We start from the raw sequence: 26,499 nt of genomic DNA on the forward strand, positions 1-26,499 counted from the left end.
TGCGCATGATAATCAAGGTGGGTCATTTCCAGCACTAATCCAGGTTTTCTCACCCCCCCCAACCCCCCCACACACACCCCCCTCCAAAAACCACACACACAAACTCACTCTCCTGCTGGCAATAGCTCATCTTACAATGTGCACACAAAAAAACTTCAAATCCAGACTCCAGCGAGAAACTGCTGAATTGGAATTCATTTGCAAATTGGATACTATTAATTTGGGCTTGAATAGAGACTGGGAGTGGCTAAGTCATTATGCAAGGTAGCCTATCTCCCCTTGTTTTTTTCCTACAAAACCCCCCCCCAAGACGTTCTGGTTAAACTTGGATTATTGCTGTGCACATTGTAAGATGAGCTATTGCCAGCAGGAGAGTGAGTTTGTGTGTGTGGTTTTTGGAGGGGGGTGTGTGGGGGGGGTTGGGGGGGTGAGAAAACCTGGATTAGTGCTGGAAATGACCCACCTTGATTATCATGCGCATTATAAAGAGAGGTTTCAAAGAGGGATGGGCTATTACCAGCAGGAGAGTGAGTTTGTATGTGTGTATGTGGGGGGGGGGGGGAAGGGTGAGAAAACCTGGATTTGTGCTGGAAATGGCCCTACTTGAAGATCATTTTAGATAAGCTGTTACCAGCAGGAGAGTGGGGTGGGAGGAAGTTTTGTTTCATGGTCTCTGTGTGTATATAATGTCTTCTGCAGTTTCCACGATATGCTATGCATCCGATGAAGTGAGCTGTAGCTCACGAAAGCTCATGCTCAAATAAACTGGTTAGTCTCTAAGGTGCCACAAGTACTCCTTTTCTTTTTTCTTTTTAAAAACCATACAAATCTTGATTGTGAACCTTCATCCACAGAATTGGCTTTTTCAATAAGGTACTAATGAGGGACTGGAATTTTGTGGGGATGGATTTGGGAGAAGCAGGCAAGATGGGAGAAAGCATTTTTTAATCTTATAAAATATGTCTCCACATGGCTGCATTATGAAGCCATAAAATGTCACCGATTACAAGAATCCTTCTCCCGAGGATCTTGTTCCAAAAGGAAGTAGAAATTCACAGAGGTACTCATTACACTTAATACCTTCATTACCATCTAATTTTTGAGGCCACATTATGAACTCCATCATAAAATGCAAGTATTGTAGACCCAGCTTCAATTAAGATCATAATCACTTGTTGACATTCAATCAAACTTTTCAATTTGTTTTGGTTTTAAAAATACAATATAATGCTTGTACAATGTTCAGATAGGAAAACCATATGTTTCCCCTCAAAGTACAGTTCTAACAATACACTTTATTCATTGGCTGAACCAGCCTGCCTGGAAAAAATTAAATGACAAAAATTAAAACCTTCAACTTTTACCTTCATAACTGATGTTATCATAAGTGATTAGGAGATTAGGTTACTCTAAAAGCCACATTCCTTTACCCTAATTCAAAGCGCCAATGTGAAAAATTTAGCTCATCTACTTAACTTCTTCCCATTTGCTATATAAACTAATGATCTGAAATGAGCCATTAAACAGTTCTTAATGTAATACAAAGAGAAATTACTGCAGGAATCTTAAATGAGAAAGGAAGGAAACATATGAGCTTTATTTCCTTGTAAAACAAACAGCCCCCTTTAAGCTACATGGTTAAGCTAACTGTTTAAGCTACATGGTTAGGTTTTGCCTTTGATCTTTCAGGACTGGAGCAATAAATGACACTGTTGCTCCACTGAAGCACACCGTGTTGATCCTCTATATAGATGCTGTATATGTGTACCCTTTAGAAGAGTCATGCAGTCCTTCCTTCACTACCTCTCCAAAAATGGATCTCTATATTGGGATCTCATGACAAACAGAATAAAACCATTAAGGTACAGTAATGTCAAACACCATTTGAAAGTTACCAATCACAGTGTGCATATAATCACATATTGATAAAAGGTAGTTTTGTTGGCAGAAAACACTTTTGCATCCCAAGAATCACCAACTGGCAAAAAACAAACAAAAAACCCGCCCAAAAACAAGGTTAGCAGGGTTCACCCCCCTAAATCCCCTGAATAAGAATTTAGGACAAGGGTCAAGTCAACACATGGACTGAACCTGTGCCTCCAGCAGTGGAAAGATATTTAAAAAAAAACCATACAGACACAAACTTACCATGTTTAGTTCAGTATTATCTTAGATTTAGCAGATATTCTTACTATACATCATGAATAGTCATCCTGCCTAATGGAGAGATCATACTTTGTTACTTTTCTTTTTAGTAAAGCCTGCATTCTACCATCTTTATATGTTACATCATACCTATCTGGTCATATGCCTTCATCATGAAATCTGAAAACCTATGTCAGTGCTGATGTACTATACTGCCCCCATGGAATAATACAGAATTGTGAAACTTAATTTCTGTTCCATGGAGAAGACAGAAACCCTCACAATACTGTGGTGTAGGGGATAGGGCACTGAGGAGGAGCCAGCAGGCTATGACTCCAGGATCACTTCTCTCACTATCTGTACTTATATATACTTTAAAACCCCTTAAAGTTAAGCAATGGCTCTGATCCCAGACCCTTGGGGGAGGCAAGTATAATTTCTTCCATTTTACAAATAATTTAGCTGAGAGCTTACAAGATCATTTCTACCAGAACTAGAAACAAAACTTGGGTCAAAGCCATGCTGCCCAACTGGCTTTCCTACTGAATGCAACAAACTAAGGTACTTGGCTATCCTGTCTAACTACTACACCACACTCTTCCCAGAAGCGTGACTAGAATCCAGGAATCCTGATACCTGACTATTTGCTATGGTGGTAGAATGTTATGTGTTACAGTACTTCCCCCTCTACTGGCTGGTCTACATGAAGGCTAAAACTTTATACTTTAGCTCAAGTAGCAGGGGTCTTTAAGTCTTTGGTTCAAACCCTGCCAACAACCCAAGTGACGGTGTCCTTATTGTTGCATATGATAGAAATTCTATTTTTCCAGTTTTCTTTTTAAGACAACTAGATTTAAAAAGAGAACCACCCTTGAGCAGATTCCATGGTTAAAAGCCATTACAGTTTGTCAGCTGTGGCAGTATGGAACACAGGTGGACCACATTTCATTCACCCGTCTCACATTTCAGTTGTTTCTATCAAACACTGGCAGGTTTAAAAGCTGCCAAAGAGAGCTGTCATCAAACAAAATCACTTATATCAACATTTTCAGTACCTAAAGCTCTTTTATTTAAATTTAAAATTGCCTGGTTTTTCAGAGGTGCTGAATACTTGCATTTCCTCCGGCATGAAATAGGAGTTGCAGGTGCTCAGCATCTCTGAAAATCAGGCAACTATTATTTAGGTGCCCGACTTTTAGGCACCCATGTTCACCCTAGCGTCTCTGCCTCATTTGTACAATGCGGATGGCATTTACCTACTTATCTCAGAGGGATACTGCAAAGACAGGTGTATGTTTATCAAGTGCTTTGAAGAGGACAAGTGCTCTGACAGTGATTTTATGGAAGCTGCGATACGGATACACTTTCTCAGGACTGTTAGAAAATAGAAAACTGAAGAAAAAAGTTTTATCCGTAAGATCTTTTGAGTCAATGCTATCAATGTAAACCAAGAATTTAAATAAAATGGGATCCCTTTGGGAAGTCCGACATCTGAGATGCAGTGGACTTTCGCAGCCTACAGTGCTGCAATGTGTTGTCAGAGAAAGAAATCCACACCAAGTTTTCTAATTGTCACTGATAAACAACAGATCAATAAGGAAATCCCATCAGATGATGGTGTGGGTGAAACTTTAGGAAAAGGATGTATGCAGTGAATTTTAAAGGAAGATGGAGATACTATCACTTGCATTTTGAAACAAACCAGTTAGTGGGTTTCATTGACGCCCAGTGATAGTTTGAAACACATTAGGTCTTCTCATGGCTCAGTTTAGGGTGATCAGATGTCCCGATTTTATAGGGACAGTCCCGATATTTGGGGCTTTTTCTTATATAGGCTCCTATTACCCCCCACCCTCTGTCCCAATTTTTCACACTTGCTGTCTGGTCACCCTAGCTCAGTTTGTATATGTGCCCAGCTTGGTATATTTCCAATAGCCACATACTTATCTTCCATTACCAAGGCACATTCATAAGAACGCCCATATTGTCCATCTAGCCCAATATCCTGTCTTCTGACAGTGGCCAATGCCAGGTGCCCAGAGGGAATGAACAGAATAGGCAATCATCAAGTGATCCATTCCCTGTCGCTCATTCTGGCAAACAGAAGCTAGGGACACCATCCCTGCCCATCCTGGCTAATAGCCATTGATGGACCCATCCTCCATGAATTTATCTAGCTCTTTCTTGAACCCTGTTATAGTCCTGGCCTTCACAACATCCTCTGGCAAAGAGTTCCACAGGTTGTTTGCGTTTTGTGTGAAGAAATACTTCCTTTTGTTTTAAACCCGCTGCCTATTAATTTCATTTGATGACCCCTAGCTCTTGTGTTAAGAGAATGAGTAAATAGCACTTCCTTATTTACTTTCTCTACACCAGCCATGATTGTATAGACCTCAATCATATCCCCACTTAGTCGTCTCTTTTCCAAGCTGAAGAGTCCCAGTCTTATTAATCTCTCCTCAGACGGAAGCTGTTCCATACCCCTAATCATTTTTGTTGCTCTTTTCTGAACCCTTTCCAATTCCAACATATCTTTTTTGAGCTGGGACGACCACATCTGCACGCAGTATTCAAGATGTGGGCATACCATGGATTGATCTGGAGGCAATATGATATTTTCTGTCTTATTATCTATCACTTTCTTAATATTCCCAACATTCTATTCGCTTTTTGGACTGCCGCTGCCGCATTCAAGTTTAGTTCACTCTTAGTTATTTGTACAATTTGACTTAAAAAAAAAAACACCACCACCCCATATTTAAAACCTGGACAGTGGAAACCTTGGAACCCATGGATAATCGTAAATATAATGCAACTGTTATTGAATGTTCTTCTTTCATACTATTGTGAACAAATTTTATTCCTTAGCTACAGAACAATAAAATATCCTATTATCTTCAGGAATATTGTGAAGCCCACTCAAAATTTACAAGCTCAGTATGAAGCCAGTTTAATAGCTTGCAATTACATTTGTACTGGGAAGCCAGCACTCCTTGCAAACAGAATGGGACAAATCCACATTTTCAGTATTTGTCTGACAACTGTGTAATTGGCCTTAGTAGTTGCTGGCCACTGAATAAGAATCTGAGTGGTAATGAGTGGGAACATGGGCAATGAGAGACATCTCTGGCACTGGGAAAGAGCTGCGCAAGCAAAAGTGATGGGAACTGGAGAAGGCATCAGCATGGTTTGGAGCTGTATAGAGAGACTAGAGTTGTGCTAACAACTGATTTTCCAGCTTGGCCGAACCAGAAAAAAAAAACTGTTTCAGGTCAAACATTTCATTTAACCCAAAATATTTTATTTAAAGGATTTTCCTTTATATCAGTCTGAACACAAAAAGATCAAAATGCTTGTTTTGAAATTATTGAAATAGAATGGTTCGTTTTTTTCAGAATTGTTTTGGTATTTTCAGCCACAACAATTCGTGAATTTGACATTGATTTGCAAAATATTTTGGTCAACCTAAAATATGCATTTTTTGGCAAAAAAGTGTTATCTGAAAATTTTGCCCAGCTCTAACAGAGGCACACCAGAGTGCACTTCATATCACATAGCCACTAGAACTATTCAAATATTGCCCCTCCCTAGCTGTCAAATAAAAATACCATTTTGCCAGTAATTGTATCTGAATAAAAGATTCAAACACATCCCTAACTTTAATATAGTACATTTTAAAGAAAAAAATCCTATAGTTTTATAAACGTACATGTAACCAACTACCCAAAGCTACAGTAGTGGGAAATATGTATGTTACTCCCATAAATACAAATAAAGCAGGAATTTCTCTTCTGGAGCCTTTGTTTTATGAAGTTAAACTTCCAAAGTGAGAGAGAACCTCATGTACTCTATTAACATATACAGGCATGATGCACAAAAAAGATGTCATGACCTATTCTTAGAATTGAGGATAATATATAAAAAAGTATTCCTGCATGAGTATGTTTTAGCTTTACAGTATCAACAATCAGTGTGAAATAAATTATCCTACAAAGGAATGTTTGAAAGCCATTACAAATTAAAGAGCCACTTAACGGGGTGCCTCATATCCTGGGAAATGTCACTTAGACGTTGCAATTTAAACTTCTCACAATATATGAATTTAGTATCTGTGTAAAAGATCATTAAACTTTGTTAGTTTCACAAAGTTCTATGCAGACCTCACCTTTCCAGATTTACTCATAAAATATACATACATATACATGCTACTGATGTCAATGGCAACAGGTATAGTACCCTATCTAGGGCTGGATAGTGAACCTTTTACTTTTTTGAATAGCAGCAATCTCCACAAGCTGTCTCATTTATGGGACCACTTAGGGAATAAAGTGCTTTCCAAAATGAGTAAAGGTATCAAAGTGGCTCTTCGACAGGGGGAAATCTATCTTGTGAAAAAGTCTGACCTGTTTTTTTTTGTTTTTTTTGTTTTTTTTTTTTTTTACAATTGTTCACTACTGCTTGAACATTTAAAATTGCAAATAGTCTTCACTGCATAGACAGAAATGTGTTTGCCATATCTGCATTACGTATATAGTTAATAGTACTTGATTTGAAAAACCGTTTAAGCAACAAAAACTATTTCCACTTAAAAACAACAAAAGTATGCCTGAACTGGTACTTGGTAAGAGGAGTAGGTTAATTAAATACTTACTTTAAAATGCCCCTCAAAGAGGAAAACATTAATTTGATTTCATCAGTACCATTTTTTTTTTAAAAGATAAATTTAGCATACAGCTAAATGCTATGAGTTTTGACTTAAGTAGCGCGATTCAAAATATATGATATCCCTTTGCTTTACTATATGCCAAATAAGTCAAATCATTATTTTCAGCCACAATGTACATTCTGACCAAGCACATTTCACCCCGAAAATCAAGCACGCATCAAGGAAGGTTGTTGTTTAACAGTGTCAAAAAATCTTTCAGATGCACCTTCCAAAAAACACAGAATGAACAGTTATCTACAATATGGATTACAGCTGCTCATCCAGAGGGCATGTCTACACTAGCAGCCAGATCAACGGGCAGCGATAGATCCATCCAGGGTCTATTTATCGTGTCTAGTATTGATAAATCGACCGTCGATTGCCCTAGCCTCGACTCCGGTACTCCAATGAGAAGCGCAAGGGGAATCGTCGACATACCGCAGTGAAGACACCACGGTAAGTAGATCTAAGTACTAACTAAGATCGATCTCCCCCCATAGTGTAGACCAGCCCAGAGTTTCTCTAACCCTTTGTCACCTGCCAAATTTTCACATAAAAAGTTGAACTATTTCCTATATAAATAGATACTGTATAATTGAAAGCAGAAACTAACCCAGTTCTCTAACTGTAACTGCACTTGGACTCTAAATGGGAGTTTTAAAGAAATAATGTATAATCAGAAGCTATTGTACCTTTTTTAAAAAATAGCTTATCTACTAACCTACTTTCATCTTAGTTCTTATTACCCACCTTGTCTCAATGAGGTAAGCAGTGTAGGTTTCTTGCATGTTCATGGCATTTCTTCCAGTCCGTTTTTCTGCTTCTGAGACAGTGATCTCTATTTTCTTTGACAAACAATCTTCCATCATCTTAGAAGAAAAATTACAAGAGTCACACAAGTCATTTAAGAAAGAAATATCTATCAATTCCTTCCTCCTTTCCCCCCATCCCTATTGTTTAAGTAGTAAGGCCTCAATCCTGCAGAGACTTTCCTCACATGCTTAACATGCTGTGAACAGTACTACTGATAACGAGTAAAGTTAAGCATATATGTAAGTCTTTGAAACACCAGAGCCTAAGTTTTAATGACTTTCTTCTTGCCTCACATGTAGAATTCCCACACTTACTCTTCAGTCAAGAGACAAGTAGCCACTTTATTAGCTTTTCCCAATGTAACGCTGAGAATTATTTTATTATTTATCTTGCAGCAGCACTTAGAAGCCCCAGGCACGAACCAGGACCTCACTGTGCTAGCGCTGTGCAAACACAGAACAAAAAGACAGTTCCTGTCCCAAAGAGCTTACAATACAAAGACAAGAGACAACAGGTGGATACAGACAGATGGGGAAGCACAAGAAAAAGAGCGAGAATATTGGTCAGTCTGACTGGCAGGCAGCAATCTCAGCACATCAGCTGTCTGACCATCGCCAAGTTGTTGTAGGCTTTATGGTAAAGGAGCGTTTTAAGGAAGGATTGGAAGAAGGTCAATAAGATAGCTTTGCACATGCTTACAGGGAACTCCTCCCAAGCACGAGGGGCAGGACAGACAAAGCATAAAGGTGCTTATTTGAACATTTAACAAGTGGATGATGAAAACTGGCGCCAATGGTAGAGTGGAGGCAGGAAGCAACATCTCAATAGCATATGGTAGGCTATGAAGGGCCTTGAAAATAAAAACCAATTTATGTTTGATGTGATGCAGAAAGAGGAGTCAGTGGAGGCATGCAAAGAGAGGGGTGATCTGGTCAAAGCAATGAGCTACGAAAGTGATTTTTTGCAGCAGTACTGTGAATGGATCTGTGTGGGGAGAGACTGCATTTGGTGCTCTGCAGCAACTAACCTCTCCTACTCTACTCCAAAATGTAATCCTGCAGCTACTATTTTTTCAAGTGAAAGGTTCATGCCATAAGCAACCTTAGAAATTACAGAAAACCTCAGCTCTCATGTAGAAAGAAATGCATGCACATATAAAGACACCTTCATCTATTGGAAGTTGCAAAGAGTGTCAACAGAAAACAGATTTACCATACATACAAATACAAATGCATTTTTCTTTAGCAGGGGTTCTGCTAAAAGATGGTTTTATCACTGAACTTTTGGAGGGGAAAAAAGTTTAATTTCTACAATATGAACAACCAAAGTTAGATAATACAGCAATAAAAACCAGTGGCAGCCGGCCTAAACTTTCACTCCCTTTGGAGCCAGCATTAGTGAAAGACTTTCAGGAAATTACCAGTATAGAAAAGCAGAATGTGGCATTTGTTGAATAGTATAAAATTCTACACAACAGTTTAAGACAAACTATAACAAAAAACAAAAGCCTTGATCTACTGAAACTACATTCTCCCTGCGTAAACTCACCCTGAAATTAGTCAAGTTGAATTTGGGTAGGTCGCTGACACTAGCACCACTATCTCTTCGGTGATTTTTAAACAAGAGCTAGATATGCTAGTATCAGTGTCCAGCCCAAATTCAACTTGACTGATTTCAGGGAGTTTATATGGAATCTGGTCAGGACCTTGGTTTGTCATTTCAGCCAGAGACAGACCTAGATGACAGACTCATAGCAGTGGTGGGTTTTTTTATTTATTTATTTTTAGTTGCTATAAAGATATACTGTAAAGTGATACATATGAGCTGTCCTACCCAGCATTACATGCTGGAAAAAGCAGAATGTGGTTATGTAAATTATGGTCTAAGACCAACAAAAATATTCCAGGAAATGTAGAAAAAACAATCTAGCAAAGGATGTGCTAGGAATCTTATATTATACAAGCACGTTGCAGCACAAGTTTCTAAAAGTGCTCTGTATCATCACCCAAATGAGGAACAGGCTGTACGGCTGAAATAGAGGCCACAAACCCCGTGTACCTGTTCATAGATTATAAAGCCAGAAGGGACGACGCAGTGATCATCTAGTCTACATAGGCCATCAGACTTTCCTGAATTAATTCCTGTTTGAACAAGATCATAACTTTTAGAAAAACATTCAATCTTGATTTTAAAAATGGTCAGTGATGGAAAATCCACCACAACCCCTTGTAAATTGTTCCAATGGTTAATTATCCTCACTGTTAAAATGTACACCTTATTTCCAGTCTGAATTTGCCTTGCTTCAGCTTCCAGCGATTGGATCTTGTTATACCTTTGTCTGCTAGACTGAAGAACCAATTATCAAATTTTTTGTTCCGTATGCAGTGGATACTGGGGCCACTGGAGGTGCGTAAACATGGACCATCCCCAGTGTGTCCTTTTGGGTCAGTCACTGGAGACATTTTCTGCAACACATAAGGGTTGTGTAAGCACTTGCCTTGCTGCCTGCAGCAGCTTGGAGTTGCAGGGTACCCCCAAGGGCAGCTGCTGAGTCACCGGGGAACCCCTCGTAGCAGCCAAGCTGCCAGGTGTGGCGGGAGACCCCAGAACTAGTGATGGATGCTGGACCCTTCTCCCTCCTCATTTTGTCACAGATATTTTTAGTAAAAGTCATGGACAGGTTACAGGCTTCCCTGAATTTTTCTTTATTGCCCGTGACCTGTCCGTGACTTTTACTAAAAATATTTGTGACAAAATCTTTACTAATCATAATTAAAGCTATCTTCTATTCCCCCCACTTCCCACCACACCCAGCTCCTTTAATCAGATCACTTAGCCCTGGTCTACACTGGGGGGGGGGGGGGGGGGGGGAGGGAAATTGATCTAAATAACGTAGCTGAAGTCGACGTACTTAGATCGACTTACCGTGGTGTCTTCACTGAGGTGAGTCGACTGTTGACGCTCCCCCGTCGACTCTGCCTGCACCTCTCGCGGCGCTGGAGTACAGGAGTTGACAGGAGAGTGCTTGGGGATCGATTTATCGCGTCTAGACTAGACGTGATAAATCGATCCCCGCTGGGTCGATCGCTGCCCGCCAATCCGGCGGGTAGTGAAGGCATACCCTTAGAATTATAGGCTCTATATTATTTGTGAAAGTGGTACTTTAGAAGCAGATTATGTATCAGCCACCCCTGAAAGAGTGCTATTTAAGAGTAACTAAAGAATGAACAAACAGAATTCTTAATATTTAATAATCAGATAGTGACCCTTCCACGAGGCATCTGTTTCAGGAAGCTTTACATTTCCTACCATATCCCTGCTGTCCTGAGGCTTTGCTTCATCTATAATGAAGAAGTTACTTTAAGACTCTAGAGCAGAGTTTGCGAGTCTCCTCAAAGGACTTTTTCATTTAAATTTTTGAACGAAATTCTTTGTTAATAGTTTTCATAAAAACAAGGTTACTTAGAAAGAGCCAAAGAATTTTAAGATCCTAGTCTGACAATGCAATAAAGATCTATATGTAGAGTGAACTAAACAATCTTTTGCCACTGCAGTACAGGCTTACGTCTACTACAACGGTTTATGTGACGTGCCCTATAGGTTCAGCCAATTTTCAAGCCACTATTAAAGAATCACATGGGTGAGAGTATCAGGAACACCTGGGTACGCCTTAATTTTGCATACATATAGCTAACACTTATTTTCCTGTAAAACACTAGCTTTCATTCACATAATTTTTTTTGTTAAAATAGTTTCTCTAATATAGACAGGGCCAGCTGCGCGAAGTTTGTAGTATAAGCTCACCTGAATACTGATAAATCACCAGCAGACTACACTATGTAAGCCATGAAAGTAGACTAGGTGTGTCATTAAACTATCATTTTGAATTGGTTTCCTGACAGTCATCCTAATGAAACAGGCATGCCATTTACTAGGAGCCAACAAGATGCATCCCAATCTATTTTAAAAGTTGTTTTAGTATCTTTTTAAAAGATATGACTATCAGGTAAGATCATCAGTGATAAGTTCCAAGTTATCATTGTTCCAACTCCTTTACACAAATTTCTGTTTTATTTAAAAAACAAAGAAAATGATGAATACACATAGGTTCGGTGGTCAAAATTCACAGTTAGTGGGAATAAACGTGTGAGCAGAGGAAATCAGAAAGAAAAGTCTAAAGTTATTTTAATATAATTTTGTTTGTTATAATACCTTTCTACTGTACCTTCCACCCAAGAGTCTAAAAGTGCTTCACATGTGTAGTGAGTTCAGCCTCCACCCAAGGGTCTAAAAGTGCTTCACAAGTGTAGTGAGTTTAGCCTCAAAAGGCCCCTGAGAAGTAGGTAAGTGTAATCCCCATTTTATAGATGGGAAAACAAGGCTGTAATAGATGTAAAAGAATCATAGAACTGGAAGGGACCTCGAGAGGTCGTGAAGTCCACCCCCCTGCACTCGTGGCAGAACTAATTATCTAGACCATTCCTGGCAGGTGTTTGTCTAACCTGCTCTTAAAAATCTCCAATGATGGAGATTCCACAACCTCCGTAGGCAACTTATTCCAATGCTTAACCACCCTGACAATTAGGAAGTTGCAATTTAAGCCCATTGCTTCTTGTCCTATCCTCAGCGGTTAACAAAAACAATTTTTCTTCCTCCTCCTTGTAAAAACTTGTAATATACTTGAAAACTGTTATCATGTCCCCCTCTCTTTTCCACACTAAACAAACCCAATTTTTTCAGTCTTCCCTCATAGCTCATGTTTTCTAGACCTTTAATCATTTTTGTCGCTTTTCTCTGGACTCTCTCCAATTTGTCCACATCCTTCTTGAAATGTGGAGCCCAGAACTGGACACAATACTCCAGTTGAGGCCTAATCAGCACAAAGTACGGTAGAAGAATTACTTCTTGCTTACCACACTCCTGCTAATACATCCCAGAATGAGGTTCACTTTTTTTTTTTGCAATAGCATAACACTATGGGTCAACTATGACCCCCAAATCCCTTTCTGCAGTACTCCTTCCTAGACAGTCATTTCCCATTTAGTATGTGTGCAACTGATTGTTCCATCCTAAATGGAGTACTTTGCATTTGTCCTTATTGAATTTCATCCTATTTACTTCAGATCATTTTTCCAGTCTGTCAGGCCATTTTGAATTTTAATCCTATCCTTCAAAGCACTTGCAGCCCCTCCCAGCTTGGTATCGTCCACAAACTTTATAAGTGTACTCTCGATGCCATTATCTAAATCACTGATGAAGATATTGAACAGAATCAGACCCAGAATTGATCCCTGTGGGACCCCACTTGGTATGCCCTTCCAGCTTGACTGTGAACCACTGATAACTACTCTCTTGGAATGGTTTTCCAATCACTTATGCACCAACCTTATAGTAGCTCCATCTAGGTTGTATTTCCCTAGTATGTTTATGACATTATGCGAGACAGTATCAAAAGCCTTACTAAAATTAAGATATACCACATCTGCTGCTTCCCCGCATCCAAAAGTCTTGTTGCCCTATCAAAGAAATCTATCAGGGTGGTTTGTCACTATTTGTTTTTGACAAATCCATGCTGACTGTTATTTATCGCTTTATGATCTTCTAGATGTTTGCAAATTGATTGCTTAATTATTTGCTCCATTATTTTTCTGGGTACAGAAATTAAGCTGACTGGTCTGTAATTCCCCGGGTTGTCCCTATTTCCTTTTTTATAGATGGGCACTATATTTGTTACAGATATAATGTCACAGATGGGAAGTCAAGGCACAAAGATTTAGCTTCTACAGTAAATAAGGGGCAGCCACTCTATGCAGTATTTATGGCAAGCACAAATCAGATGTGAGCACACAAAGGCAGGATCTTAGCACCACAGGAAGAAGCGTTAAGTAGGAGCAGTGGTTTAGTTGTGACATTGGCGGGAAGAGGGAGTCAGACAAAGGTCCTGGCATTACAGAGAGAGAGGGGGAAGATTCGGCGGAGGCCAAGACAAGGCACAAGCCAGTTAGCAGGTGGCAAAGGAAGCTCCCAAGGAAGAATTCACAAGAGGACAGGTGACTTAGGGGGAGGCACTTTCCACCTGTCGAGGCTGCTGCGCTCGCCCCTCACCCAGGACTCAGGCCACTATCCGTGCCCCGCTCTGCCCAGGCCTCCCGCCAGCTGGGCCTGGGCTCCTCTCTCCTGCCCTGGAGAGCAGGAGAGCGCCCGGCCCCGCTCCACGCAACCCTCTGCCCCAAGAGGCCGCTCTCAGACCGGCCGCCAGCGGCAGGAAAGAGCGGCGCTCGGCAGAGGCGCCTAGGCCGGAGCGGAGCCCGGCCGCCTCCTCGTCCTCAGCCGGGCCGCCCCCGCTTGCGGGTCGCCCGGCCCCCTCACCGTGCCCGCTGCTCCGCCGTCCGGCTCCTCCGCCGCGGGCCCGCTGCCCGGCTCAGCCTCGCCCGCCTGGCAGCCGTCGCTAGCGCCGAGCGGCTCGGCCTCCGCGCTCTCCATGGGAATGGGGGCTCGGCTCCCCCTCCGCGCAGGCGCTCAGCCGCGGCGCCTCCCGGGGCTGAGACCGGCTCGGCTGGGCCAACTCATCGCAGGGCCGGGGAGAACCGCCCCAGGCCTCCCCTCGGGTCCCGGAGCCCCCGGCTCCTCCTGGCTCTCCCCGCCGGGATCCCCCGGCCAGTGACCCGGGGTGACGGGATGCAGCCCCCAGTCCCGTCCCCCCCCCCGCCGGGATCCCCCGGCCAGTGACCCGGGGTGACGGGGTGCAGCCCCCAGTCCCGCCGGGATCCCCCGGCCAGTGACCCGGGGTGACGGGGTGCAGCCCCCAGTCCCATCCCCCCCCCGCCGGGATCCCCCGGCCAGTGACCCAGGGTGACGGGGTGCAGCCCCCAGTCCCGCCGGGATCCCCCGGCCAGTGACCCGGGGTGACGGGGTGCAGCCCCCAGTCCCATCCCCCCCCCCGCCGGGATCCCCCGGCCAGTGACCCGGGGTGACGGGGTGCAGCCCCCAGTCCCATCCCCCCCCCCCGCCGGGATCCCCCGGCCAGTGACCCAGGGTGACAGGGTGCAGCCCCCAGTCCCGCCGGGATCCCCCGGCCAGTGACCCGGGGTGACGGGGTGCAGCCCCCAGTCCCATCCCCCCCCCCTGCCGGGATCCCCCGGCCAGTGACCCGGGGTGACGGGGTGCAGCCCCCAGTCCCATCCCCCCCCCCGCCGGGATCCCCCGGCCAGTGACCCGGGGTGACGGGGTGCAGCCCCCAGTCCCGCCGGGATCCCTCAGCCAGTGACCCGGGGTGACGGGGTGCAGCCCCCAGTCCCGCTCCCCTCTCCCCCGCCGGGATCCCCCGGCCAGTGACCCGGGGTGACGGGGTGCAGCCCCCAGTCCCCTCCCCCGCCGGGATCCCCCGGCCAGTGACCCGGGGTGACGGGGTGCAGCCCCCAGTCCCCTCCCCCGCCGGGATCCCCCGGCCAGTGACCCGGGGTGACGGGGTGCAGCCCCCAGCCCCCGCCCCCCCGGGATCCCCCGGCCAGTGACCCGGGGTGACGGGGTGCAGCCCCCAGTCCCCTCGCCCGCCGGGATCCCCCGGCCAGTGACCCGGGGTGACGGGGTGCAGCCCCCAGTCCCGTCCCCCCCCGCCAGGATCCCCCAGCCAGTGACCCGGGGTGACGGGGTGCAGCCCCCAGTCCCGTGCCCTCCCCCCTCCGGGATCCCCCGGCCACTGACCCGGGGTGACGGGGTGCAACCCCCAGTCCCCTCCCCCGCCGGGATCCCCCGGCCAGTGACCCGGGGTGATGGGGTGCAGCCCCCAGTCCCGTCCCCCCGCGCCGGGATCCCCCGGCCAGTGACCCGGGGTGATGGGGTGCAGCCCCCAGTCCCGTCCCCCCGCGCCGGGATCCCCCGGCCAGTGACCCGGGGCGACGGGGTGCAGCCCCCAGTCCACCCCCCCCCGCCGGGATCCCCCGGCCAGTGACCCGGGGCGACGGGATGCAGCCCCCAGTCCTGTCCCCCCGCGCCGGGATCCCCTGGCCAGTGACCCAGGGCGACGGGGTGCAGCCCCTAGTGCCCACCCCCCGCCGGGATCCCCCGGCCAGTGATCCGGGTGACGGGGTGCAGCCCCCAGTCCGTCCCCCCCGGGATCCCCCGGCCAGTGACCTGGAGTGACGGGGTGCAGCCCCCAGTCCCGTCCCGTCCCTCCACCGCTGGGATCCCCTGGCCAGTGACCCAGGGTGATGGGGTGCAGCCCCCAGTCCCGTCCCCCCGCGCCGGGATCCCCCGGCCAGTGACCCGGGGTGATGGGGTGTAGCCCCCAATCACCACGTTGGAAGGGCCCAGCCACACCCTGGACATGGGAGCAATCAACAGCGCTATCAATAGCTGTCAATAAACGTGCTCCAACTGCAACAAACTAATAATGGGGCTGGTGATAAAATCACAAACTCATAATGCATAGGCTAGATATTTATTAATCATGCAGATTGGAGAATAATTACTAAGGATTCTGATCGCCGGTCAGGGATAAATTAATGATATGTTAACGGCCAGCACAAAAGGCTATCAATTATCTTTCATGATTGAAATGTTGCCATTGTTACATCCCTGCTGTGACTCCAGCCAGCTGTCCTACTGGAACAGAGGAGCTGGTCAACTCCAATAGCAATTGTGGATGTATAATTACATTACTAAGCCCTGTATTGTACTGATCGTCATTTTTGCATTATCGTTCTCTTCATTAGGTCATTGTTTTATTATTGGTTAATAACAAAATAGCTGCTAATGTTAGTTAAGAGCTGTGGGATATTGGCGACATATTCAGTGGACTATCATTCTGACCACCTCACCCTCACTTTGAATCCCTCTACTCAGTGCTTTTTCTGAAGGGGAACAAGCAAGCTTCTGATCCTGACCTTTATAAATGTTCACAATTTAGCTACTCTTATAGCTTCCCTCCAAACTGTCTCCATGGCCTGTTTGCCCATTTCTTCTGTTTTACCCCTTATACATGACATACCCTTCCTGAAATAGTCTATAAACCCTGTTCTACAAAGCCCTGCTCAAAACTCACATCTACCATGATGCCTACAGGAAAGTACTAACTGATAACAGCTAGGTACATGGCCAGTAGAGGCTTCTGATATTTATCTCACTCAGTTGGCCTTTAAACTAATGTTCTTGTTACTACTTACTTTGTCCTCCTTCCACATTCCTTCTGATTGTTGCACCTGGTCTTAATTAGATTATAAACACTATCTTTTCCTACATGTACATATAATATTTGGCAGAATGGGGTCCTGATCTCAGTTAGGGCCTCTGGGCACTATTATAATACAAATAATAATAAATAATTAAGCTGAATATCTTTCACTGTCACTTGAGAAGTAAAACTGTGTTTCATTGTTCTTTCAGTGGGCACAACTTCAGCATTAACCACAGCTGAACTTGCACATATTCTTCATCAATAATTTATCTTTTTCTCCCAGCTGCATTTCAGATAAACCCCCAAACCTTCTTCACAGAACTGTGGATGAATATCCTGCATCTGGGTTCTATTCTGTTGTCTTCAATGTTTGTTCAAATTTCTTCTCAGATGAATTGTTATCTCACCCCTTCTTTCTAGCAGGATGGAGTTTCCCAAGCTTTTTCACTGAAGGGTTTCTTGGAGTGAAAGCCTTTTACAAATATGTGAGCTGCTGCTATGTCCTTTGAATATGATTGATTTAAGATTTGTTTTATAACCCCAACGTCCAGTTTAGATGTAAATGCATGATTGTACACTGTAGCACAAAATCTGTTTTCCATTACGGTGTGGTTGTCAGTATGTTTACTCAAGATATACATTAAGATACATATCCTGTATCCATTACATTTGCATTTAAAGGATGTGCATACTCCAAAATTTTTCTGATCTATATCAGTAATATAATTGAAATTCTTTAGTGAAACCTATATACAATATCAAATTTGTTTTTATTATGAAAACAGTGCTATCAGTAAAAAAGTAATAATACACATATCACCTCTTCCAATTATTTCAAAAGCGCTTTACTAGTGAATTCTCTTAATACCCTTGTGAGAGAGGTAAACATTATTATATCTGTTTTACAGACAGATAAACTGAGGCACAGAAAGAGATCAAGTGACTTGCTTGATCACATTAACTGAGATGGCAATAGAATTGCAAAGTCATGGGTCTTAGTTCTGAGCTCTTATCAATAGACAACACGGCTTCTCTGTGAATACGTGTAACACAGGAAAAACATAGGGCCAGATTTTGCCATCATTATTCATGTTGAATAGTACTCTTTAATTATAAAAGAAAAAATATCACTTGCAGCTTGGACTCAGTTAAAAATACTGTGAGTTTTGCTACCTAATTTTGATGCTGAAGTATATGAACTGCACTTGATGGCCTAGTCTTCCATCAATGCATGAGGGATGTAGAGACATTCATCTCAAAGACAGTTACATAGGCATTATTCGACTACCTTTCTCAGGCAAAAGTCCCACTAAAGGCAATGGGAAATTTGCCTGATTAAAGACTGCAGTGCCAGGGCTGGGATTTGTAAATAGGAATTTACCACTACTGGTAATTGTTTTCATGCTGTCACAGTTACAGGACCAATGGCATTTGGGACTCCTTTAGTCCTTTGTGAGTGCCCCCCTTAGGTGACAGGCCTGGCTTTCTGCATCTCCTTCTGGGCAGAACCCCACAGTTCAACCACACCGGGATAGGGTTTCTGGGCATCAATCATGTTAAAATGACAGGCCCAACTCAGTTTGGCAACTTTGATCCCTTTTACTTTAGGGACTTGTGACCAGGGAGGTGGTTAAAGTGACGAAAAAACCCCATCTTTTTAAAAACAAAGTAGTTATTTATTCATTCACCCAAAAGGTACAAAGCACACATAGCAAATGCTAAAAACAATCAAGGTCAACATGTATATTTCCATTTACCTAACCCTTAATCTTTCCTTATAAGCTTTCATACATTTCAGATAGCCCAGTACCTCCATGTCTGGGTTATAAGAAGCAGACTGCTTGTTGCATTATTTTATTATCATTATTTATTATTTGTATTATCATAGTGCCTAGGAGTCCCACCCCCATTGTGCTATGTGCCATACCAACAGAGAACAAAAAGACAGTCCCTGCCCCAAAGACCTTACAATTTAAGTATAAGATAAGAGACAAAAGATAGGGGAGTACAAGGAAACAATGAGACAATATTTGTCAGCATGACCACCGCTGGTGTCAGCACACCAACAGCCTAACCATTGTCACATTTTTTGTAAGCCTCAGAGCACAGTAGTGTATTAAGGAGGGTTTTTGAAGGAGGAGAATGAGTTAGTTTTGGGGATGTTTATGGGGGATCCCAAGAATGAGGGCAGCATGAAAGAAAGCACCAAGGTGCTTGTTTGAAAATTTAGGTGGGTGATGGAGGCTGACATCATGGTCCAGTCAGAGGCTGGAGTTGACTTTTTGATACTGAATGAGAGATGATAGGGTGGGGATAGGTCATGAAGTGCCTTGAAAGTGAAGACAAGTAGCTTATGTTTGATACATTAGGGAAGAGAGAGAGATAGTGAAGGGTTGTAAAGAGAGGGGTGACATGGTCAAAGCCACAGGCTAGGAGAATGATCTTTACAACCGCATTCTGAATAGATATCAGCAGGGCAAGACTGCATTTGTCAAGGTCAGAGAACAGGATAGAGCAGTAACTGAAATGGGAGACGATGAGAGCCTGGACGAGAGTTTAGCTGTGCGGATTGACAGGAAAGGCCCCATCGTACAGATGTGATGTTGAAAGAATCTGCAAGATTGAGGCATAATCCGAATGTGAGGAGCTAGAGTCAAGTTCCAGTTCCAGATGACACTCAGATTACAGGCCTGAATGACAGGTAGGGTGGTAGTGTTGTCCACAATGGCTGAGAAAGGAGGTTGTGACAGATATGGCTATTTCCTGCAATATCTTTAGAAGATCTTAATATATTAAATGTATGTATTGTTGTGGGCAGGGATTATATATAATTCCATGGAAGAGGGAGACCATAGCCCACTAAGAACACTGGGGAATAATTAGAAAAATTCACTCAGGTTGTAACACCTCCTATGAGGTCCCACCAGCTGGTAAGACTTGCAAATACTGGTTCAAACTGCATTCTCCAGAGACCAACAGACAAAGCAAGGACTGTGCTTGCTCAGGGAGATAGAGAAGCTACAGAAACAGCAAACCCAATAATAATGGGGGATTTCAGCTATCCCATATTCACTGGGAAGATGGCACCTCAGAATGGGATGCATGCAGAGATAAAATTTCTAGACACCATTAATGACAGCTTCTTAGAGCAGCTAGTCCTGGAATCCACAAGGGAACAGAAAATTCTTGATTTAGTCTTAAGTGGCACACCGGATCTGGTCCAAGAGGTGAATATAGTTGAACCACTTGGTAATAGTGACCATAGTGTAATTAAATTTAACATCCTTGTTAAAGAAACTCAACACAGTAGCATGTAACTTCAACCAGCAAAAGATAGAAAAACTAACAGTAAAAAAGATTTTTAAGTACATCAGAAGCAGGAAGCCTGCTAAATAATCAGTGGGGTCACTGGACGATTGAGGTATGAAAAGGAGCACTCAAGGAAGACAAGGCCATTGCAGAGAAGCTAAATGAATTCTTTGAATCAGTCTTCACTGGACAGAATGTGAGGGAGATTCCTGCACCTGAGCCATTCTTTTTAAGTGACAGATCTGAGGAACTATCTTGGATTGAGGAGTCAATACGGCAGGTTTTGGAACAAATTGATAAATTAAACAGTAATAAGTCACCAGACCAGACTGTATTCACGCAAGAATTCTCAAGGAACTCAAATATGATTGAAGAACTGGTATGTAACCTATCGCTTAGCTCAGCCACTCTACCAGATGACTGGAGGTCTGTTACTGTGGTGCAAATTTTTTTAAAAGGATCTAGAGGCACTCCTGGCAATTACAGGTCAGTAAGCCAAACTTCAGTACCTGGAAAATTGGTTGAAATGATTGTAAACAACAGAATTATCAGACAGAGATGAACATGATATGTTGGGGAAGAGTCAACAGAGGTTTTGCAAGGGAAAGTCATGCCTCACCAAACTATTAGAATTATTTGAGGAGGTGAACAAACATGTGGATAAGGGTGATTCATTGGATATAGTGTACTTGGACTTTCAGAAAGCCTTTGACAAGGTCCCTCACCAACGGCTCTTAAGTAAGGTAAGGAGTCATGGGATAAGAGGGAAAGTCCTCTCATAGATAAGTAACTGGTTAAAAGATAGGAAACAATGGATAGGAATAAACAGTCAGTTTTCACAGTGGAGAGAGGTAAATAGCAGGATTCCCCCAAAGATCTGTATTGTGCTGTCCAACATATTCATACATGATCTGAAAAAAAGGGTAAACAGTGAGGTGGCAAAGTTTGCAGTCAATACAAAATTACTCAAGATAGTTAAGTCCAAAGCAGATATCAAAGAGTTACAAAGAGATCTCACAAAACTGTGTGAATGGGCAACAAAATGGCAGATGAAATTCAAATGTTGACAAATGCAAAGTAATGCACATTGGAAAACATAATCCCAAGTATTCATATAAAATGATGGGGTCTAAATTATCTGTTACCACTCAAGAAACAGATCTCGGGGTCCTCGTGGATAGTTCTCTGCAAATATCTGCCTAATGTGTAGCAGCAGTGAAAAAAGCTAACAATGTTAGGAACCATTAGGAACGTGATAGATAAGAAGACAATAAATATCATAATACCACACTATATATCCATGGTACCTTACACCTTGAATACTGTGTGCAGTCTGGCTACACCATCTCAAAAAAAGATACATCAGAAATTTAAAAAGTACAAAGAAGGGCAAGAAAAATTATTAGAGGTATGGAATAGCTTCCATATTAGGAGAGATGAAAAAGACTGGGACTGTCTTTGCTTAGGAAAGAGATGACTGAGGGGGGATATGATAAATAAATAGATAGATAGGGTATAGAGGTCTATAAAATCGTGAATGGTGTGGAGAAAGTGAATAAGGAAGTGTTATTTATCCCTTCACATAACACATGAACCAGGGGTCACCCAATGAAATTAATAGGCAGCAGAGATCTACTTAAATCACAGAGAAATCACATATTTTTCACTGGTTGGTCAGTGCATAAAAAGCAGATTTTGTGGATGTATTCATACAGTTGTATATTCCATGCCACCCTTACTTCAGCACTGCTGCTGGCGGAGATGCTGTCCTCAGAGTAGGGCACCCGGCCGGCAGCTGCCACTCTCCTGCTGCCCAGCTCGGAAAGCTCTCCACTTTGCCTTTGGAGCTGGGCGGCCAGAGAGCAGCAGCTGCTGGCCAGGCGCCCAGAAGGAGGATGGGGCATAAACCACTACAGACACAAAGAAGGGGGGAATGGTCAAATAAGTTTGAGAACCACTGCCCTAATGATTAGTATCCTCCTTTTGGTCCTAGGTTTAGCCTTGGGAAGAGTAAACCATTTTTAGCTTGGCTGGCACTAGTAGAGTGTATTCCCCCAAACAGATTCCTTATTGTTTGTGCAAGGACTCATCTATGTCATTGTTTTACCTCTCTTGCTTGGTTCCTTTGACGATCCCTTTTGATCTAATTCCAAAGCAAGTAGCCTATTGTAACAAACACACAGAAGCATGCACCATATTCATAAAAAATAATATAGATATTCTGCAGTTTGTCAGACACCCTAATTTGCATTAGCGCTATTTACAGCTTCAAAACTATGTGTATTTTTCTTTTTAAGGGGCTTTTTAGAAGCATCTAAAATGAAACAATAAAGATTGCAAAAGATTTTTAAATCCACCATTCTATTGCTGAGAAATTAAAAAAAAAAAAAAAAAGAACAAGCCACTAGGCTTTCTGCACGTCCCAATAATATTTGTACGGTCAGTAACCAAAGCAGGAAACAACTAACTGGCAAATCTTATTCCCAAAGATATGACGTACGTATTTGTACAGCACCTAGTTCAATGGAGCCCTGGTCCATGACTGGAGCTCCTAGGCACTACAACAATACAAATCAATAATAATAATGATAATGTATAATGATGATACAATATACTGGCTCAGGGAAATTGGCCTTGGCTCCCCATCCCTAATGGTTGGCTCCAGAAAACATAAAGCCTGCTATTTGCTAATAACAGTAGTTCTGTAGCCCGAGATGCTAGTGGCTTGTCCTTTTGGTGCTGAAGGGCCTATGTTTGAGCCCCACTGAAGACCGTGGTATCTGTATGCATGTGGCCATGTTTGTTATAATGATAAACGAGGCAGAAATGTATGTTCTTTAAGAGACACTGGGGTGAAGAATCACTGTTAGGGAATTGCCAAAAATAAACAGTAAAAAATCCTTGATAGCCTGCTTTAGCATGCAAGAATGCATGAGAGAGGGAAGGAGGAAGCCTAATAGGACCAAAAAGAGAAATCCTTCACCCAAAGAACCTCATGGATGTGTTTGTATATGAATTGAGTAACTATGTGAAGGGGCCATTAAGATAGCAATAAAAGCAAAAATCAAGCTAAGCACCCAGACAGGGAAGCAGAAACTCATAAAAAGAAAATAATTAGAGAGGAACTGGAGGACTTTCAGAGAAAAGAAGGGACCAAGTCACTTTGAACTCACTTTGTCCCACTCACTTTGAACTCAACGGGAGTTTTGCCATGGTCTTCAATAAGAGCAAAACTGGGCCCATAAATACCAACTAGAGAGCCAAAACCAACTCAGAGTTTTGAAAGTAGCCAGAAGTGATCACCAATGGCACAAACAAGGCTTTGCTGAAAACTGTCCAAAAAGCAGCAAGGAGGAAGAAGCAAGAGAAACCCAAAGCCTTATGGGAAGAAGCCAAACAGAAATGGGAAACAATGGAACAGAAAAGGAGATTAGGGATAGCATAGTGGGGCAAACTGTGCCCTGATTTAGGCTTTGTGCATCTTCAGTGAACTGAATGAAGTTGTACAAGGTCTACAACAAGGCAAACCCTATAGAGGAAAATAACACACACAGCAACATAGGAGAAAGTAATGCCATGCACCTCCAATAGGTGTCAACCATCAGATAGGCATACATGAAAAGCAATGCAATCCATTCGGTGATATGAACAAGAGGTGTGTTAGGTGATGTGTGAGACTAGTGTGTGCGAGGCTAAGGAGAAATAGGTGTGGCAGTGCAAAAAACAGCATAATATGCCCCGCATTCAAAAATTAATAAGTTTATCCCTGATAAGGAATCACTGGAATAAGCTGTACATAACTATTCTCCATGACCACTTAAATGTCACCACAGCAGATGTTGAAAGAGCTGCACCAAGAGAATGAAAAATGACAAAGCCCAACTAAGGTTAGGGTTTTCTCATAGATGATGTCAGGGAACCCATATAAAAAGCAAGCCATATAACCCATTTGTATAATTTCAGTAACAAAGCCCCAGTAATTAGGAGCACTGCAATAGGAGTGGACATTCAGCACAGAATCAGAACAAGTATCCTTATGAACAAAAGATGGATCAGGCTGTTGGACTTGATCCTGCATCACTATCTCAGGCAAATCTTAGAGTTTGAGAACTGCTAGAATAGAATATGGCCCAATGTTTTTAATTCCAGGTGAGACAGACAAGGGAGGTGATTGGATCACCTTCTGTTGGTGGAAGGGACAAGCTTTCGAGATTCACAGATCTTCTTCAGATCTAAGGAAGGTAACCAGAGAATAAATACAGGACAGAGTGTTAAGTGTAGCGGATTCACACATGCTGTCGGAGATCACTTAAAATGAAGTGGGCAATTCAGGGTTAGCAGGCAGTAGTAGGGTGTTTTACAAATTGTTGTAATGAGCCATAAAACCAATGTCTCTGTTAAGTCCCTAGTTTTTAGTGTCTAGCAGAGTTATGAATTTAAGCTCCCAGGTTCATCTTTGGAAGGTGTTGTGCAGGTTTCTGTTGAGGACAAGGACTGAGAGATCAGATATGGATTGATCGCTCTGTGAAAAGTGTTCCCCCAGAGGTGATGTGGTGTTTTTATCATTTATCATTTTTCTGTCTGAGTCCATTTCAAAGTGTAGCGATTGCCTCGTTTCACCCACGTTAGGGCATTTAGAGCACTGGATGAGATACACCACATGTTGTGATAGGCATGTGTAGGACCTGTGGATCTTGAAAGGTGTTTGTGGGAAGTATTGATTATCATAATAGTGGAGATATGTCTGCAGGTTTCGCAGAGGTTGGGGGTTTATTTGAAGGCCAATTGTCATTTGTCCAGCTGTCATTCTGAACCCACTGCTGATAGCAGCTATCTTGCTAAGAAAGTACCATCATACAAGGCGGTGGCTGGTTGGAAGCTCAGTGGGAGAGACTGAGACAAGGTTCCATTCTGCTTTATTATTTGATGAACAACCATTGAAAGGACTTGACTACTTTAAAATTACACATTTGGGGTTGGATTTACTCTGGCTGACACAGGGAGGTGTCAGTTATACCTTTCTGTGCCAGCTGATTTTCTCTGCACTGGGGGAGGAAGGGTGATTCACATGAAAGAAAGGCCAGCAGTGTTGTTGCCTGGCTGTTCATAGGTTTACCACCCGGAGCGCCTGCTAACATTCCTCATAGCTGCTTTGTCTATGACCAGTCCCAGACAGTACTACCCACTGGGGTAGATACCCCCTCTGGTGAAGGAGAGATTGAAACCACTTTCTGTTACCACAACCTCTTCCTGTGGCAATTTTTTTTATTGCCAGTTTCCTTAGTTCCACCAAGGCTAAATCTGGCCCTTTGTTTAAATACACAATGCATTATTTCAGGTGGCTGAAGTCTGATTTTGGTTCTTTAGTAAACTGTCTTTCAGTCTCTAAGTGAGAATTTAGGAAAAACCACTCCCACAATGCAATTTAAAATTATCCTGCAGAAATCTTTTTGACCGAGCTCAAAATCCAGCCTTCAGTATGTCCTGAGTTATGAGGTTGTCCAGACCTCTAATAGAGGAACAGGGGAGTTTACACCAAAAGGCATAAACAAGTCAACAATTAAAAAAACACCATTTATCTCCTCCTCCTCCCCAACGTCTTGTTCCAAAGTTCATTGTGTTCTGTCACTGAAGCAAAGCACTGGAATATAAATTAAAGCCCTTTGGGCCAAATCCTGAAGGTGTTACTCACTTCTTACTCATTCCTTAGCCAGGCAAAGTGCCCAGTAAGTTTGGGGTTTTTTTCTTGCATACAGTCTGAAAAATAAGGGAGGACTTCAGCCCTGAGCTATTTGTGAGGCAGAGGCCTGGTCTAGTGGTTTGAGCAGAAAGCCAAAAAAGTACTAAGCTATAAGCCTGGCTCTGAAACCAATTCACTCCATGTCCTTGGGAGAGTAACTTAATCTCCCTTTCTCAGTTTCCTCATCTGAAAAATATATGTAAAATATTTTGCTTGTCTACACAGCGAGTTAGTGCATGGCAAGCCATGGTGGGAACCTACAGCACAAAACTTGACATTCACTCACACCCCGTGTGGTCACAGCTCCAGAGTTGCCATGCACTGTCATGCTGTGTAGACAAGCCCTTATTGACAATAAATAGCATCAGCTCAGCAGACATAAATATAAAACATAGGTTATTGGAGAACTTCATCTAAGCTTATTAAAACAAAAATCTGAAAGCAGACAAAAAAGTGTCAAGGCCACACACACTCTGGAGCAATGCAGGCTGTGGGCCCCAGGAACGGGAGGTTTGCCTACAGAGAAGCTCAGTAGCGCTGGCCACTTACAAACCGCACTGTGCCAAGGGCTAGGGAAGATCTGATTAAAGCAGCATTAGAAATGGTTAGGGC

At 43.2% G+C, this 26,499-nt stretch overlaps 1 protein-coding gene across 4 annotated transcripts in view; it reads right to left on the bottom strand.

Annotated features, from left to right (window-relative positions):
• The window catches only part of SNX4 (sorting nexin 4), an 82,536-nt gene that overhangs the window by 42,657 nt on the left and 13,380 nt on the right, over positions 1-26,499 (bottom strand). For 2 of the 4 annotated variants that reach the window (XM_074967189.1, XM_074967186.1), the window contains exon 2: positions 7,601-7,719. In XM_074967189.1, the coding sequence (XP_074823290.1) occupies positions 7,601-7,719 (119 nt within the window). Of the gene's footprint in view, positions 1-7,600; positions 7,720-9,721; positions 9,805-14,032; positions 14,177-26,499 lie in introns of those variants that run through there. The other 2 variants (XM_074967187.1, XM_074967188.1) reach the window with 2 other exon arrangements.

This window comes from Natator depressus, chromosome 11, assembly GCF_965152275.1.
Source record: "Natator depressus isolate rNatDep1 chromosome 11, rNatDep2.hap1, whole genome shotgun sequence".
In the NCBI taxonomy this organism is placed as follows: domain Eukaryota; kingdom Metazoa; phylum Chordata; order Testudines; family Cheloniidae; genus Natator; species Natator depressus.